General features: G+C 36.8%; 1 protein-coding gene across 1 annotated transcript in view; it reads right to left on the bottom strand.

Moving 5' to 3' along the window:
• Window positions 1-15,587, bottom strand: part of SH2D4B (SH2 domain containing 4B) — a 234,345-nt gene that overhangs the window by 127,704 nt on the left and 91,054 nt on the right. Inside the window, exon 3 of the mRNA XM_053692068.1 lies at window positions 13,170-13,317. Coding sequence (XP_053548043.1) covers window positions 13,170-13,317 — 148 coding nt within the window. The remainder of the gene's footprint in view (window positions 1-13,169; window positions 13,318-15,587) is intronic.

Here is a 15,587-nt window from a genome sequence, read left to right as displayed (position 1 = left end):
CATACATGCACACATAAACATATAATACACACATTTACACATACACACACATATATGTGTCACTAGTCTAGAAAGAAAAACAAATAATCCACTCAAGGTTAAACAGATAAAAAGGTGCATTTTTCTACTCATCAACTAAAATCCCAAACCAGAACTAACAGACCAGTGTATATTTCTAGACAGAACTTTGGTCCCTCACACATAATTAGTACACAGTAATGCAGAACTTTATACTCCCATGGATAGTCATAAAGCTTTCATTTAAATATATACTTGTTTTATTTATTTATTATTAAGACAGATAGGAAATCTTAATTTACAAATTGCTTTTCCGTTTCCCATGTTATCCATATACCAGATAAATAGTTACCATGGTCAGTCTTAACATAAGTTACACTGTTCTTTATTAGATAACATGAAGGCTGCACTCAAAGCCATAACTGTCATTTAATCCATAATTTAAAATGTCTCTCCAAGGTCACAGTCATCAACTGCTTATGGTTTCAACTTCAAATCTGTGTAATTAATACATAAGTAAAATCAATGCACCTGTCTCCAATCAGTGCATTTCCTTTTCATATGAATTGTGTTAAAGTCTTGGTCGATCAGTAACTTTTACGCAGAACATGAAATATAATGTTCTTTAACATTCTCGTAAAGTACCACAATTCTTAAACAATCTACTTTATGAATGCTGATGCATATGCTTCTTTGTATCTTATTTTTTGTAAATGCAGAGCCCTGAACAGTAACTGATGGGCTGGGGTTAATATTAACACAGAACAGAATTGACCATGCTTCACTTTGAGAATTGCAAATCTAATTGATCTGCCGCAGCAAACGTTCAATTCCAGAGTCACTGTACAAGGCAGAACGTGCAGAGGCTACTTAAAAAGGTTTGTATGGACTGAATCTTGGCATGAGATAAAACAACTCAGCAAAATGTTTAATTATGAAAACCATGATCCAAGCAATGCGGTTCCAAAGGTCCATGCTCTTTTGTTCAGCCTTTGTATACTCTTATAGTCACAAATAGATGACAATTTAGAAGAAAGACATTAATTCACTATTTTAGTAATTATCAGCAAAATGAAAACGAGCACTTGCTACTAATTAGGGTTGTGTTTGCTTTTGTCAGCTATTTATGTAATTTTTAACCTTTCTAAGAATTATGTTACTTAAAACATGCTAAAATGATCAATTAATAAATTTGACAAATCAGCATTTTTGCATCTGTTTATTCATCAGTTTTCTATCATTTTTGCTCATGGAAGTAATCCCTATTACATACAGTTACAGTATATAGCTCACTGAGTAGTATGTGTATATCACTGAACATTGCGTGACTTTTTCCACAAAAAAATCTTAGCTAATAATATTTCCACTGAAGCAAGAAATTTGGGGTAATTATATCTGCAAATTCCTTTCACATTCACAATTTACTTTTAACATCCAATTTTAATACAAACCTCCTTATTTTCAGTGAAGTGCCATCAAAACATTTAAGCATAGCAGGAGGGATAGACAGAAAATGTACAGCAACAGGCGTTACATATTGACAGACATTATCATTTTTTTATTTATTTTTTTGGAAACATTAAATACAAAGCTAACATAAATATATATAAAAAAACCATAAAAAAAACCCAAACTTCAAGACAAAACTGACATCAACATCTCATAAAAATCCTCACAAATTAAAGGGACAGTCTAGTCCAAAACATACTTTCATTATTCAGATAGGGCATGTAATATTAAACCATTTTCCAATTTACTTTTATCACCAATTTTGCTTTGTTCTCTTGGTATTCTTAGTTGAAAGCTTAACCTAGGAGGTTCATATGCTAATTTCTTAGACCTTGAAGGCCGCCTCTTAAGAATGCATTTTAACAGGTTTTTCACCACTAGAGGGTGTTAGTTCATGTTTTTCATATAGATAACACTGTGCTCATGCACGTGAAGTTACCTGGGAGCTATCACTGATTGGCTAAACTGCAAGTCTGTCAAAAGAACTGAAATAAATGGGCAGTTTGCAGAGGCTTAGATACAAGATAATCACAGAGGTAAAAAATATATAAATATAACTGTTGGTTATGCAAAACTGGGGAATGGGTAATAAAGGGATTATCTATCTTTTTAAACAATAACAATTCTGGTGTAGACTGTCCCTTTAACTACAGTACAAACCAATAAAAAGAAAACAAAAAGGTAACTTTCCCAAATTTTATTTGACCCAATTACTTTCCTTAATCTCAAAGCTAGCCTCTTACTAACCTTCACTCAACCAAATAAATTCTAAAGCTAACACAATACCCTCTTTACTGCTTCTTTAGAATTGGTCTTATACTAAACTATGTGTATGGGTAGCTCTCTGAACCAGGGCTACAGTTTGATTTGCCCTAATGAAAGAAATCCCTTCTTACTGTAACAGAATTACAGATCCTATTGGGTGCCTCCAACAGAAGATAGCCCTGTGAACGGTGAATCATCCAATCACAAGTGTGCATTAAACAATTGGTAATTAGAAGGCCGCTAAATGCTGCTGCTCACCACATGTGAATTATGCCCAGCAGTGAAGGAGTTAATTAGGTAGTTTGTAGGGAGCTTGCAGGGTTAATTGTAGCTTTAGTGTAGAGATCAGTCTCCCACCTGACACATCCCACCCCCTGATCCCTCACAAACAGCTCTTTTCCCTCCCCACCCCACAATTGTCCCCGCCATTTTAAGTACTGGCAGAAAGTCTGCCAGTACTAAATAAAAGGAGTTTTTTTATTTTATTTTTTAAAAAAATATTTATTCAGCTGTGATGGACCCCTGCCTTAGCCCCCAACCTCCCTGATCCCCCACCAAACAGCTCTCTAACCCTCCCCCGCTACCTAATTGCCGCCATCTTGGGTACTGGCAGCTGTCTGCCAGTACCCAGTTTGCCCCCAAAAAGAACAGTATTTTAGTTTTTTCTTTTGACCTTCAAACTTTTTCTGTAGTGTAGCAGCCCCCCCTCAATACCCCCACCCCCTGCCAGATCCTTTTATATTTTATTTAACTTTTTTTCCCCTCTCCCTCTGATGATCTCATTGGTGTCAGTGGCTAATGCACGCGCGCCTCCCTGTATGCTTCCGGCACCCGGCGTGCACATTGCACTTACAGGAACCGGATGCTGAGTAGCGATGGGCTGCCCACCCGCCTCCCTGCTACCAGCGCAGAGAGTGCCACAGAGTGGCTCTCTCTGCATCAGAGGCTTGTAAAAAAGTATTGCAGGATGCCTCCATATCGAGGCATCACTGCAATACCCTGACAGTTGCTGGAAGCGATTGCAATCGCTTCCAGCACTCTGTTAGACAACTGACGTACCAGGTACATCTATTGTCATTAACTGTTAGTTTTTGCATGAAGTACCTGGTTCCTATGCAAATGTCTTAGACCTTGAAGACTGCCTCTAATTTGAATGCATTTTGACAACTAGAGGGCATTAGTTCATGTGTTTCATATATATAACATTGAGCTCATGCACGTGAAGTTACCCTGGAGTGAGCACTGATTGGCTAAAATGCAAATGTGTCAAAAGAACTGAAATAAGGGGGCAGTTTGCAGAGGCATAGATACAAAGTAATCACAGAGGTAAAAAGTGTATTTCTATAACAGAGTTGGTTATGCAAAACTGGGGAATGGGTGATAAAGGGATTATCTTTCTTTTAAAACAACAAAAATTCTGGTATTGACTGTCCCTTTAAGTAAACATTTACATTTAGTACACAATCTGGTTGTAAGTGTCAGTGAATTGCAAATTGCCAGATATTAAGTAAAATAATTTAGATGAGACAAAAAAATACTTAACTGGTTGAAGGTGAAAAACTAATATATGTTCATTTGGAAAAGTAACTGCTCATTAATGGACTTGACATATTAATGAAACCTTCCTACCTTAAATATGGTTATCTCATCATTTTAGGAGGAAGATTTGTGAGGTATTAAATATTTAATATGCTTAAAGTGTTCTAGTTAAGTGTTCTGCATATAATTCAAAGCTTTGAATCGCTAATAGGGCACACATCTGAGGCAGCTAGATGCAGTACATTACCGTATTCAGAATATAAAATGGTAGAAAATATTGATATATTATATAGAGAAAAAAACAGCAAAGATCATTTTAATTTCCACACTAAATATATAGAGCAGGAATATAGAAAACTGAAAACATTTTAAAGTTTGATGAAGCCGTAAAGAGCTTGGTTTGTTTATTATAAACAGTATGAAGTAATTCAGGTCTGCTCATTGCAAATACTAATAGCGTAGTCAATATTTCAGGTGGTCAGCGGAGAACACACAAGGATTGTAAATGTTTTTATAGCATTAAAGAGTTGTATTGCCCTATGTTACCCTTCCTTCCCATTGAATTGTGTTTTTAAATAGTATTTTACACTCTTTTGGGTGATTCCTTAGAGATTAAAACACCATACCATCTACCCCAAAGACTGTATGGAATTGCACTACCATCTGCAAAATGAGTGGATAGTTACATGATAAAGTGACAGTCACAGAAGAGTATATTGTAGTGAAGACAGACAATTTATCCAGGTAACATAACATAAAATACAAATCTTCTAGTGTTGAATATATTTTAACAAAGAATAGCCCCTTTAATAGCAAAAAAAAAAAATGTTGCCCACCTTGGTAGGCAAAGACTTAAGTTTCCATGTAAACGTTACTTTTAAAGGGATATTAAACCCAACATTTTTATTTCATGATTCGGATAGAGCATTCAATCTTAAGCATTTTTCTAATTTACTCCTATTATCAATTTTTCTTTGTTCTCTTGCTATCTTTATTTGAAAAGCAGGAATTAAAGCTTTGGAGCCGGCCAGTACCTTGGATAGGGTTTGCTGATTGGTGCCTGCAATTAGTAATTCAATCAGAAAGCGCAACCCAGGTTCTCAACCTAAAATGGGCTTGCTCCAAAGCTTTTATTCCTGCTTTTTCAAATAAAGATAGCAAGAGAACGAAGAAAGATTGATATTAGAAGTAAATGAGAAAGCTGCTTAAAATTGTATGCTCTATCCGAATCATGAAATAAATAATTTGGGTTTAGTGTCCCTTTAATCTTATTATCTATTCTTATTTGGTTTCTAACAGGTTTACTTTTTAATATGTATTCTTTATGTCGAAAAACAAATCATCCTTTTAGCTGGTCAATAAGATCTTGATAAAAGTCTTAAAGAAACATTGAAGGTACATAAAACCTTTATTTCCTTAAATTATTCAGATACAGAATAGAATTTATTTGCAATTTAAGTTTCCAATTTACTTCTGTTATTAAATTTGGTTTGTTCTTGTGTTATTCTTTTTTGAAAAGATACCTAGATAGGTAGCGTGCACATGCCTGAGGCACTACATGACAGGAAATAGTGCTGCCCTCTAGTGCTCCTGCTAATGTATAACATTGTTGCAAACTGCTGCCATATAGTGCTGCAGGCACGTGCACACTCCTGGGGGCGGATTTATCAAGTGTCGGGCGGACAAGATACGTTGTAGCCGATTATGTCTGACCGACATCGATAAATGCCGACAGCATACGCTGTCGGCATTTATCATTGCACAAACATTTCCTGTGAAATGCTTGTGCAATGCCGCCCCGCAGATTCACAGGCCAATCAGCCGCTAGCAGGTGCTGTCAATCATCCCGATCATATCCGATCGGAATGATTGCTATCCACTACCTCAGAGGTGGCGGATGAGTTAAGGAGCAGCGATCTTACGACCGCTGCTTCTTAACTTGTGTTTCCGGCAAGCCTGAAGGCTCGTGCGGAAACTGCTGCATTTGCAGCATGATAATTCGGTCCCCTGGGCTTATCTTCTTGCTTTTCAACAAAGGGTAACAAGAAAACAAAGACAATTTGATAACAGAAGTAAACTGGAAAGTTGTTTAAAATTGTATGTTCTATCTGAATCATGAAAGATCATTTTGGGGTTTTATATCCCTTTATTTATTAATGTAGCTCACTGACAGGCAACTACAATGACTAATGAATTAAATAAGAACGAAATGACCTGGGAACAGTTTGGAGAATTCTATCAAATAATAGATCAGGAAATGTTAAACATCCTCTGTTACAAGATGATAAAATAGATTTTCCTACACATCCATATAAAGATTAAATTACTTGGTACCAAGGGCTAAGATTCTGACCCTACAAAGATAATCAAGAAACATTTAAAGGGACATAATACTCATATGCTTAATCACTTGAAACTGATGCAGTATAACTGTAAAAAGCTGACAGGAAAATATCCCCTGAGCATCTCTATGTAAAAAAGGAAGATATTTTACCTCACAATCTCCTCAGCCCAGCAGAGTAAGTTCTGTGTAAAAAGTTATACTCAGCTGCAGCCCAGCTACAGGTAAAAAAATTATAAAAAATGAAGAGATGAACAGCAGCCAATCAGCATCAGCAGTGCTGAGGTCATGAACTCTTACTGTGATCTCATGAGATTTGACTTATCTCTCATGAGATTTCATAGTAAGCTTCCTTTACCTGATTGGTGAAATAATATGAGAGTTCACGAGGCTCATCCCCTAAGATGTCCCAGGACAGACACACAAAAATGCTGCTTAGAAATCCTTTACAATGGGAGGTGGCTACTGAGGAACTTTTGTGGTAAAATATCTTTCTTTTTTACATAGAGATGTTCAGGTGATATTTTCTAGTCAGCTTTTTACAGCTATGCTGCATCACTTTCAAGTGTTTAAACATTTGGGTATTATGGCCCTTTAAGTTACTTTCTGCATGTGCATTGAAACAGCAATTAGGCACTGACTCTTAGCTGTGTGTGCAAAACACATAACGTTTGCATTGTTTTGTATGTATGTTTATGTCATTGCCTTTGCTGCAACCAATTAGGAACAGATATAAATAATTGTGTGCTCTGATTGGAGCAATTGGGATAAACAGTAACATCACATGACAGCGGTAAGTCATAAACAGATGACTTGTGCAGCACGAATCATTCAGAACAAATATTCGTGTGCTGCACTATTCGGTTTTTGGTTAGTTTTAAACAATCCAAATATTCATTAACATTTACATTAGCTTTGGTTAAAACGAATGTAAATGTTCTCTTACTATTGTCACCTTTAGATACTTACTTGTAGTGCACTGGATACTTGCGTTATCCTCTTCTTCTTTATAGACTCCAGGGCCACGTTAATGAGAATATTAGTGCTGCGGATCCCAGAACCTGCTCTATAGGGCCTTCTGCTTTAGCTCAGGTTAGGGAGCACGCTAATCCGACACTTCTTCACAGAGCCCTTAGCCTCATTCTCCTATTGATTCTGGACTCTGTGAAGAAGGTCGGATTAGCACACCAGAGAAGGTCTGTTAGCGTAGGCTCAGGGAACCCCCACGCTCTATGGGTAAGTAATACACCTAATTTAAAGAATAACAGATATACTAATTAATTATATTTTTTATTCTTAGATTTTAACACATAAATATATCTATACTATAATCGCATTTGTAATGCGTCCGTGGCCATTGGCAGTTGCGCACGCATCCTCAAAGGAATGTTGGCAGCGCGAGGCATCCAACAGAATGCACCGCACCACCCTGCCATTTTCGGAATCCACTGGGATGCAGCATAAGCGTAAGCTGCATCCTGGTGGATTCCGAAAATGGCAGGGTGGTGAAAGATTCTTTCACCACCCTGCCATTTTCGGAATCCACCGGGATGCAGCGAAGGCAAATGGAGCATAAAAAAAAAAACCTGCCACAATAAGTATTAAAAAAAAAATAAAAAATAACCGCCCGCAATAAGCAGTAAAAAAAAAGATATAACCGCCCGCACGAAGTATTAAGAAACAAAAAAATAAAATACACAATAAAATAATTAACCCCTAAATCCGCCAACCACATCGCAAACTACCTAATACATCTATTAACCCCTAATCCGCCAACCCCCCTCAACTCATTAAACCTAATTTAAATATTAACTTCTAAACTGCCAACCCCCACAACACAAAAAACTAATTTAATGACTAAGCCCCCTAACCTAACACCCCCTAATTTACAACCCCTTAATAACATTTTTTTTAAATACTATATTACAATTAAAATAAAAAAATTACATTACATTAATCTAACATTACAGAAAATAAAAAAGGCTAATATTACAAAAAATAATAAACAACAATATCCAAAATAATTTTTTTAACCTAATCCCTATAAAAATAAAGAAGCCCCCCAAAATAAAACATCCCCTAATCTAAGAATAAACTACCAATAACCCTTAAAAGGACTTTTTGTAGGGCATTGCAATAAAGAAATCAGTAAAATCACCCACCCACCAAACCCCCCAAAATAAAAAAAAACTAACACTAATAAACCTAAACTACCCATTGACCCTAAAGGGGCATTTGCAAGGGCATTCAGATCTTTTGCACTGCCCTTAAAAGGGCATTTAGCTCTTTTGCAAATTGCCCAATAAACCCTCATCTAAAAAAACAACCCCCCCCCCAAAAAAAAAAAAAAAACTAACAATAAAGCCCCAAATAGGTACTCACGGTTTCAGAAGTCCGGCGGAGAAGGTCTTCTTGCAGGCAGGTCCTTCCACAGTGAAGGTGGTGCAGAGTGGAGGTCCAGAGCGGTCTTTCCAGATGTGCGCGGAGCAAAGGCGGCGCAGAGCGGAGGTCCGGAGTGGTCTTCCCAGATGTGGCGATCCTCGGCAGCGGTCATCGGTGGTCCTCAGCGAAGGCGTGGAGGTTCCTCTTCATGCGATCTATCGCCGCACACTGAAGATTGAATTCAAGGTACCTTATTGGGGTACCTTGCATTCCTATTGGCTGAAATTTTCAAAATCAGCCAATAGGATGAGAGCTACTGAAATTTTATTGGCTGATTTGAACCACCAATAGGATTTCAGTAGCTCTAATCCTATTGGCTGCTTTGAAAAATTCAGCCAATAGGAATGCAAGGTACCCCAAATTGATTGCGGTACCTTGCATTTAATATTCAGTATACTACGGACATCGGATGAAGAGGAGCCTCCATGCCGCCGAGGACCACCACCGCCGTGAGGACCGCTGCCGCAGCGACAGATAACCACCGCCGAGGATCGCCACATCTGGGAAGACCGCTCCGGACCTTAGTTCCGCGCAGCCTTCGCTGTGGATGAAGATGATGGACCAGCCTGGAAGAAGACCTTCTCCGCCGAACTTCTGAAACCGTGAGTACCTATTTGGGGCTTTAGTGTTAGGTTTTTATTTAAATTTTTTTGGGGGGGTTGTTTTTTTAGATTAGGGTTTTTTGAGCAATTTCAAAAAAAGCTAAATGCCCTTTTAAGGGCAGTGAAAAAGAGCTAATTGCCCTTTTAAGGGCAATGCCCATACAAATGCCCCTTTAGGGACAATGGGTAGTTTAGGTTTATTAGTGTTAGGTTTTTTTATTTTGGGGGTTTGATGGGTGGGGGGTTTTACTGTTAGGGGGACTTTGTTTATTTTTAATGTAAAAGAGCTGATTTATTTAGGGCAATGCCCTAAAAAAAGCCTTTTTAAGGGCTATTGGTAGTTTAGTATTAGATTAGGGGGTGTTTTTATTTTGGGGGGTATTTTTTATTTTTATAGGTGTATTAGTTTAGGTTTAATTTTATTATTTTGGATAGCTTTGTTTATTTTTTTCTGCATTTTTACTTTTTTATTTTTTGTAGCTTGGGGGGTTGCATTTACATACTGCATATATTTATATTTCCTGCTCATCGCTGTGTGACTTACCCCCTTTGCTGCGCCTAGGTTCTGTGACTTGTATGACAGCATCAAAACAATGCTTTCCCTAGGTTTAGCTTTCAACAAATAATACCAAGAGAATAAAGCAAATTTGATGATAAAAGTAACTTGGAAAGTTGTTTAAAATTGCATGCTCTCTCTGAATCATGAAAGTTTAATTTAAAGGGACACTAAACCCAATTTTTTTCTTTCATGATTCAAATAGAGCAGCAATTTTAAGCAACTTTCTTATTTACTCCTATTATCAATGTTTCCTCATTCTCTTGATATCTTATTTGAAAAGCAGGAATAAAAGCTTAGGAGCCTGCCTATTTTTGGTTCAGAACCTGGGTAGCACTTGCTGATTGGTGGCTACATTTAGAAAGTTGCTTAAAATCACATGCTCTATCCGAATCATGATAGAAAAAAATCTGAGTTTAGTATCCCTTTTATTTTGACTTGATTCTCTCTTTAAAGAGACATCAATGTTTCTGTTTGCACATGTGCAGCAACTCTCCCTCAGATACCTGGGGCGCGATCCGATATACGGCGTAGTTTTCGGCGCAGGCAAGGGAACCCACGCAACCCATAGTTTCACCTCCTATATTACATATACCCCGCCGGCAGTTGCTAAAGTGCCGTAAGTCGGACAAATTAGCGATGTCCAGAAATAAGCGTAATTACACATTTCTGGAGTCGCCAGTGACTTACGGCACTTTAGAAACTGCCTGCACCTACAAAAACTTACTAAAATATGAAATCTCCCATAACTGTCTAGCCTGCCTCCCAAACATCATCCTGACACGTATACCCCTATATCCGCAATCCCCCCTCTCACTCCTAATAATAAATGTATTAACCCCTAGACCGACAACCCCCCACAACGCAATAAGCCTAATTATTAACCCCTAAACCGCCATAGCCCACACCGCAATAAACCTATCCTAGTATTAACCCCTAAACCGCCGCTCCCGGAGCCCACCGCCACCTACATTATATGTATTAACCCCTAAACCGCCGCTCCCGGACCCCACCGCCACCTACATTATATGTATTAACCCCTAAACCGCCGCTCCCGGACCCCGCTGCCACTAAATAAAGTGTTTAACCCCTAAACCGCCGCTCCCGGACCCCGCCGCCACCTACATTATATGTATTAACCTCTAAACCGCCGCCACCGGACCCTGCCGCCACCTACATTATATGTATTAACCCCTAAACCGACGCTCCCGGACCCCGCCACCACCTAGATTAAATTTATTAACCCCTAATCTGACCCCCCTACACCGCCACCACCAACATTAAATATATTAACCCCTTTTAAGGGCTATTTGTAATTTAGTTTAGGCTAGGCAAATTTTATTATTTTTGGGGGCTTTTTATTTTATTAGGGGGCTTATATTAGGTGTAATTAGATTAAAATTCTTGTAATATTTTTTTATTTTTTGTAATTTAGTGTTGGTTTTGTTTTTGTAATATAGTTTAGTTTATTTAATTGTATTTTATTATAGATAATTGTAGTTAATTTATTTAATTAATTTATTGATAGTGTAGTGTTAGGTGTATTTGTAACATAGGTTAGGGTTTATTTTACAGGTAATTTTGTAATTATTTTAACTAGGTAGCTATTAAATAGTTATTAACTATTTAATAGCTATTGTACATAGTTAAAATAAATACAAAGTTACCTGTAAAATAAATATAAATCCTAAAATAGCTACAATGTAATTATTAATTATATTGTAGCTATCTTAGGGTTTATTTTATAGGTAAGTACTTATTTTTAAATAGGAATACTTTAGTTAATAATATTAATATTATTTATATTTATTTAAAAAATAATTAAGTTAGCGGTGTTAGGGTTAGACTTAGGTTTAGGGGGTAATACATTTAATGTAGGTGGCGGCGGTGTAGGGGGTCAGATTAGGGGTTAATAAATTTAATGTAGGTGGCGGCGGTGTAGGGGGTTCAGATTAGGGGTTAATATATTTAATGTAGGTGGTGGCAGTGTAGGGGGGTCAGATTAGGGGGTAATATATGTAATGTATGTGGCGGCGGTGTAGGGGGGTCAGATTAGGGGTTAATAAATTTAATGTAGGTGGCGGCGGGGTCCGAGAACGGCGGTTTAGGGGTTAATACACTTTATTAGGGATTGCGGTTGACAGGTAGATAGACATTGCGCATGCGTTAGGTGTTAGTTTTTTTTTTGGAAGGCATTTTAGGGAGTCACGGTGCTCCAATACTCAGCGCAAGGCCTGCTATGGGTGCATTTTATGGAGAGGTGAAAATGGACTAAGATTTCTCAATTTTCGCCACGTAAGGCCTTGCGCTGGATATTGGATACCGACTTAAGACGTGGTCCTATGTTAGCCTATGGGAGTAAAATTTGCGGGCGATGGGTGAAATATACGGGCGTAAATTGTATGCTACGCCGTATATGTGATACCAAACCAGCACAAAATCTTGTGTCGCCGGCTTTTGCGGGCGACGCTGCATATCGGATCGGGCCCCTGCAGTGTAACCTAAGTTCCAAAATAGTGGTGCCCATAACTAGAAGGATGTGCACAAAGTATTTACTATTTAATGTTAATTTAAGTCCACAGAAGGGGACATATTTTACATATATGCACTGTCTTATATTCAAATATGATTAGTGCATGATCATAAAAATTAACAGAATAGGATGACTTAGAAAAATCTGAAATTGCCATAAAGATTGTCTCAAGACGATGCACACTATAAAATATTACCATAATGTTAAAAGCCAAGAGCACAGCATAACTCACTAGATTTGCATTTCAATTAGAACATGTCAAGAAAATAATAAATGTCAAAATCTCTTTCTGATAATTAAAAAAAAAAAAAGAAAAGAAAATATCAGTATCAATCTTGCTTTTAAGCTCAGCTGAAATATTAGCAAGAGATACCCTTAAATTCTTGCCAGGTCACAGTGCACAGCATTGATTATTCAGTATTCAGCCAGTAAAATATTCTTTGAGTGTGATTTATCAAAGGTTGGAAGACAGAACAAAAGCAATTTCTTAATGGAGTCAATTTATATTGCCTATTCATATAAACAGGAATTGGTGCAATACAGTGCTACAGAATATTTAAAGGAAATAAAAAAAAGTGCAAAACTACAGTATTTAATACATGATTATATTGATATACTATTGTGCATATTCATGATTATTTTTTGTTAATTAGTGTTATTTTTATCAAAACTAGATCAGCAGATAAAAATACACCTTAAAATAGCAATATGTTTTTATTGTATAATAAAACTAGAATGTTTTATTTCAGTGGTAAATCAAAGACAACATTAATAAAAACAGCTGCTAGGAAAAAACATAATAAACATAAATTCAAAATGGTTGGATTAAAATCAGGACTTTTTTAGGTTAGAAATTAAGTTTACCTTTAATTCTTCTTGAAACTTTTTTTCCATTAATTTTGCAGCTTTACGGTCTTCAATTTCCTCCTTCCATTTCTCAGCCACTATCCTGGCTTTTTCTTTCGCCATAACATCACGGAACTTCTTTTCAATTTCTGCTTCTTTCTGCTTCCTTTGTACAACAGCAAAATAGTAGCGTTATATTTGAAATTGATTTAAAGGGACATGAAACCCATTTTTTCATGATTCAGAAAGAGCATGTGATTTTATACAACTTTTCAATATACTTCTATTATTTAATTTATTTAGATCTCTTGGTATCCTTTTAGAATGTCAGCTTTAAGTAATTATAAATCACCATGTCCTGCAAGAAGCTGCATTGCTTACGATTCCCAAGTGGGACTTTATTAGGGGTCGATTTATCAAGCTGCGGCGGACAGGGGCGCACATACGTGCACCTGTCCGCTGCAGCTCACCTCTGGCTGGCTGAATTCCGCTACCGGAATTCAGCATTGCACAAGAACTTAATTTTGCGTTCTTGTGCAACGCAGCCCCCTGCCTGCACACAACCAATCATACGTGGGCAGGAGCCCCAGTCAGACGAGACTGGGAGATTGAAATTCGCCACCTAAGAGGTGGTGAATCGTCAGGGAAGCAGCTGTTTAATTACCTCTGCTTTTTAAATACGGACTGCAGGTTCGCTTGTGAGAACCTGCAGTCGTAGGGGGGCGAAGGCTGGTAAAAGCCTTTGAAAAAGCAACCCTATAATGTGGGGAGGGTTACAAGTGGTAACTTTGGATCAGTAATGCAAAGATTACAGGCTCTAAAGAGACTTAGTAATTGAATGTAGTTGAAACTGAATTTGAAAACAACTGCTTAAGGGGACATTAACATTTTGAGATTGTAATATAAAATGTTTAATTTCATGTATTAAAACAGCTTTGCAACATACTTTCATTATTTATTGTGTCCTATTTCCTGTAAATTAACTCTGAAAATTGCGGAATTTCCAGATTCCCTGAGTTATTACAAAGTATTGGGTATAATCTAGTTTTCCCTTATCTAATCTATTCTGGTGAAGACAAATAGGTAGAGATAATCTCCATTTAAAATTATGGAATCTCTGCCATAATAAAGGAAAGTGGGCAGCATCACATGAAATCCTTCTCATGCAATGACATCCCCTGCAGAGCAGAGGCTGTCAATCACCCTCTCAGACTAGCCTGATAACCTCTGCTTCTTAGCTATTGTCTGCATCGAAGGAACTCCAGAGCTGCATTTGCAACTTGATAAATGGAATCCACTGTGTGCAAACAATGACTGTGTGTGATAAATAATATTCCACACAATCATTTGTTGCACAATTTATCTGTTCCTATTTGTTCTCAGCAGAAGAGAATAGATAAGGAAAACCTATGTTTTAACAGGGCGGAACCTAATACTTTATAGAAACTAAAGTGCTTTATAGTAATTCTATACACTTATTTCTTCAATATTTAAACCACTAAATAAATTTTAAACCATACATCTACATATTATTTTCTGGATAATCTTTGTTTTTAAAACATCAGTAAATCTATCATTTATTTACTCATTAATGTCAATTTAAGTTTAGAATATTCTTTTTTTTAATATGTATTTTATATATGAATGTTGATTTTAATAGATATACATAAACATTTTTGAATATCAGTATTTATATATTTCATTGTTACATTCAATATTTAAATGCAGCACTCGATAAAGTAAAAGATAATATTTGATAACATTAAAAAAACTAATGTAAAATATTAAGCAAACATGCAGCATTTCTTTGGTATGAAAATGTTTTAGAGTTTTTCCTCTCTATTCAGTTGAATCTTGTGCAATGCTAAGGTAACATTGATTTTCAGTGTACTAATTCTGGTGCCTAATGTCTACCTGCAGTGCCTGTAAATACAGCAAAATTTCTCTGCTGGTAAATAATGCCAGCAATATCAGGTACTTTGTTTTTTACTGCAGTTTCAGTTTTGGTGAATATATTCCATTTATGAAATCGTATTATTAGGTGATAATGTGCAAACAGGACACAGCTATTAGTTCAGTGTTGCATCTTTATGTAAAATGTATGATATACTCATGGATAGATGATGTCATGTGATCAGCAATATCTCAGATGATGTCATTTAAAGGGATAGCGAAATAAACAAATATCTGTCAGCGCTTGAAGTGATGACCTATGGCTCCTAAACAGAATGGGTCCCTAGCCACCCACAATTATGAATAAGTTCAGAAAAAATGTTACTGAAGGAGCGCCTAACCAAAGGCGAGGTCTAATATCAATGGGGTTGGAAACTAAAAAGTGTTATCCAAATTAGTTAAGAGTAAGATGATACTATTGTTTTAAAGTTAAGAAATTTAATAACACATATAGTATATACTGTTAACATAAAACATCATTAA

This window comes from Bombina bombina, chromosome 9, assembly GCF_027579735.1.
Source record: "Bombina bombina isolate aBomBom1 chromosome 9, aBomBom1.pri, whole genome shotgun sequence".
NCBI classification, from domain to species: domain Eukaryota; kingdom Metazoa; phylum Chordata; class Amphibia; order Anura; family Bombinatoridae; genus Bombina; species Bombina bombina.
The sequence above is the reverse complement of the archived record's forward strand: the minus strand, read 5'-3'. Positions and strand labels throughout refer to the sequence as shown.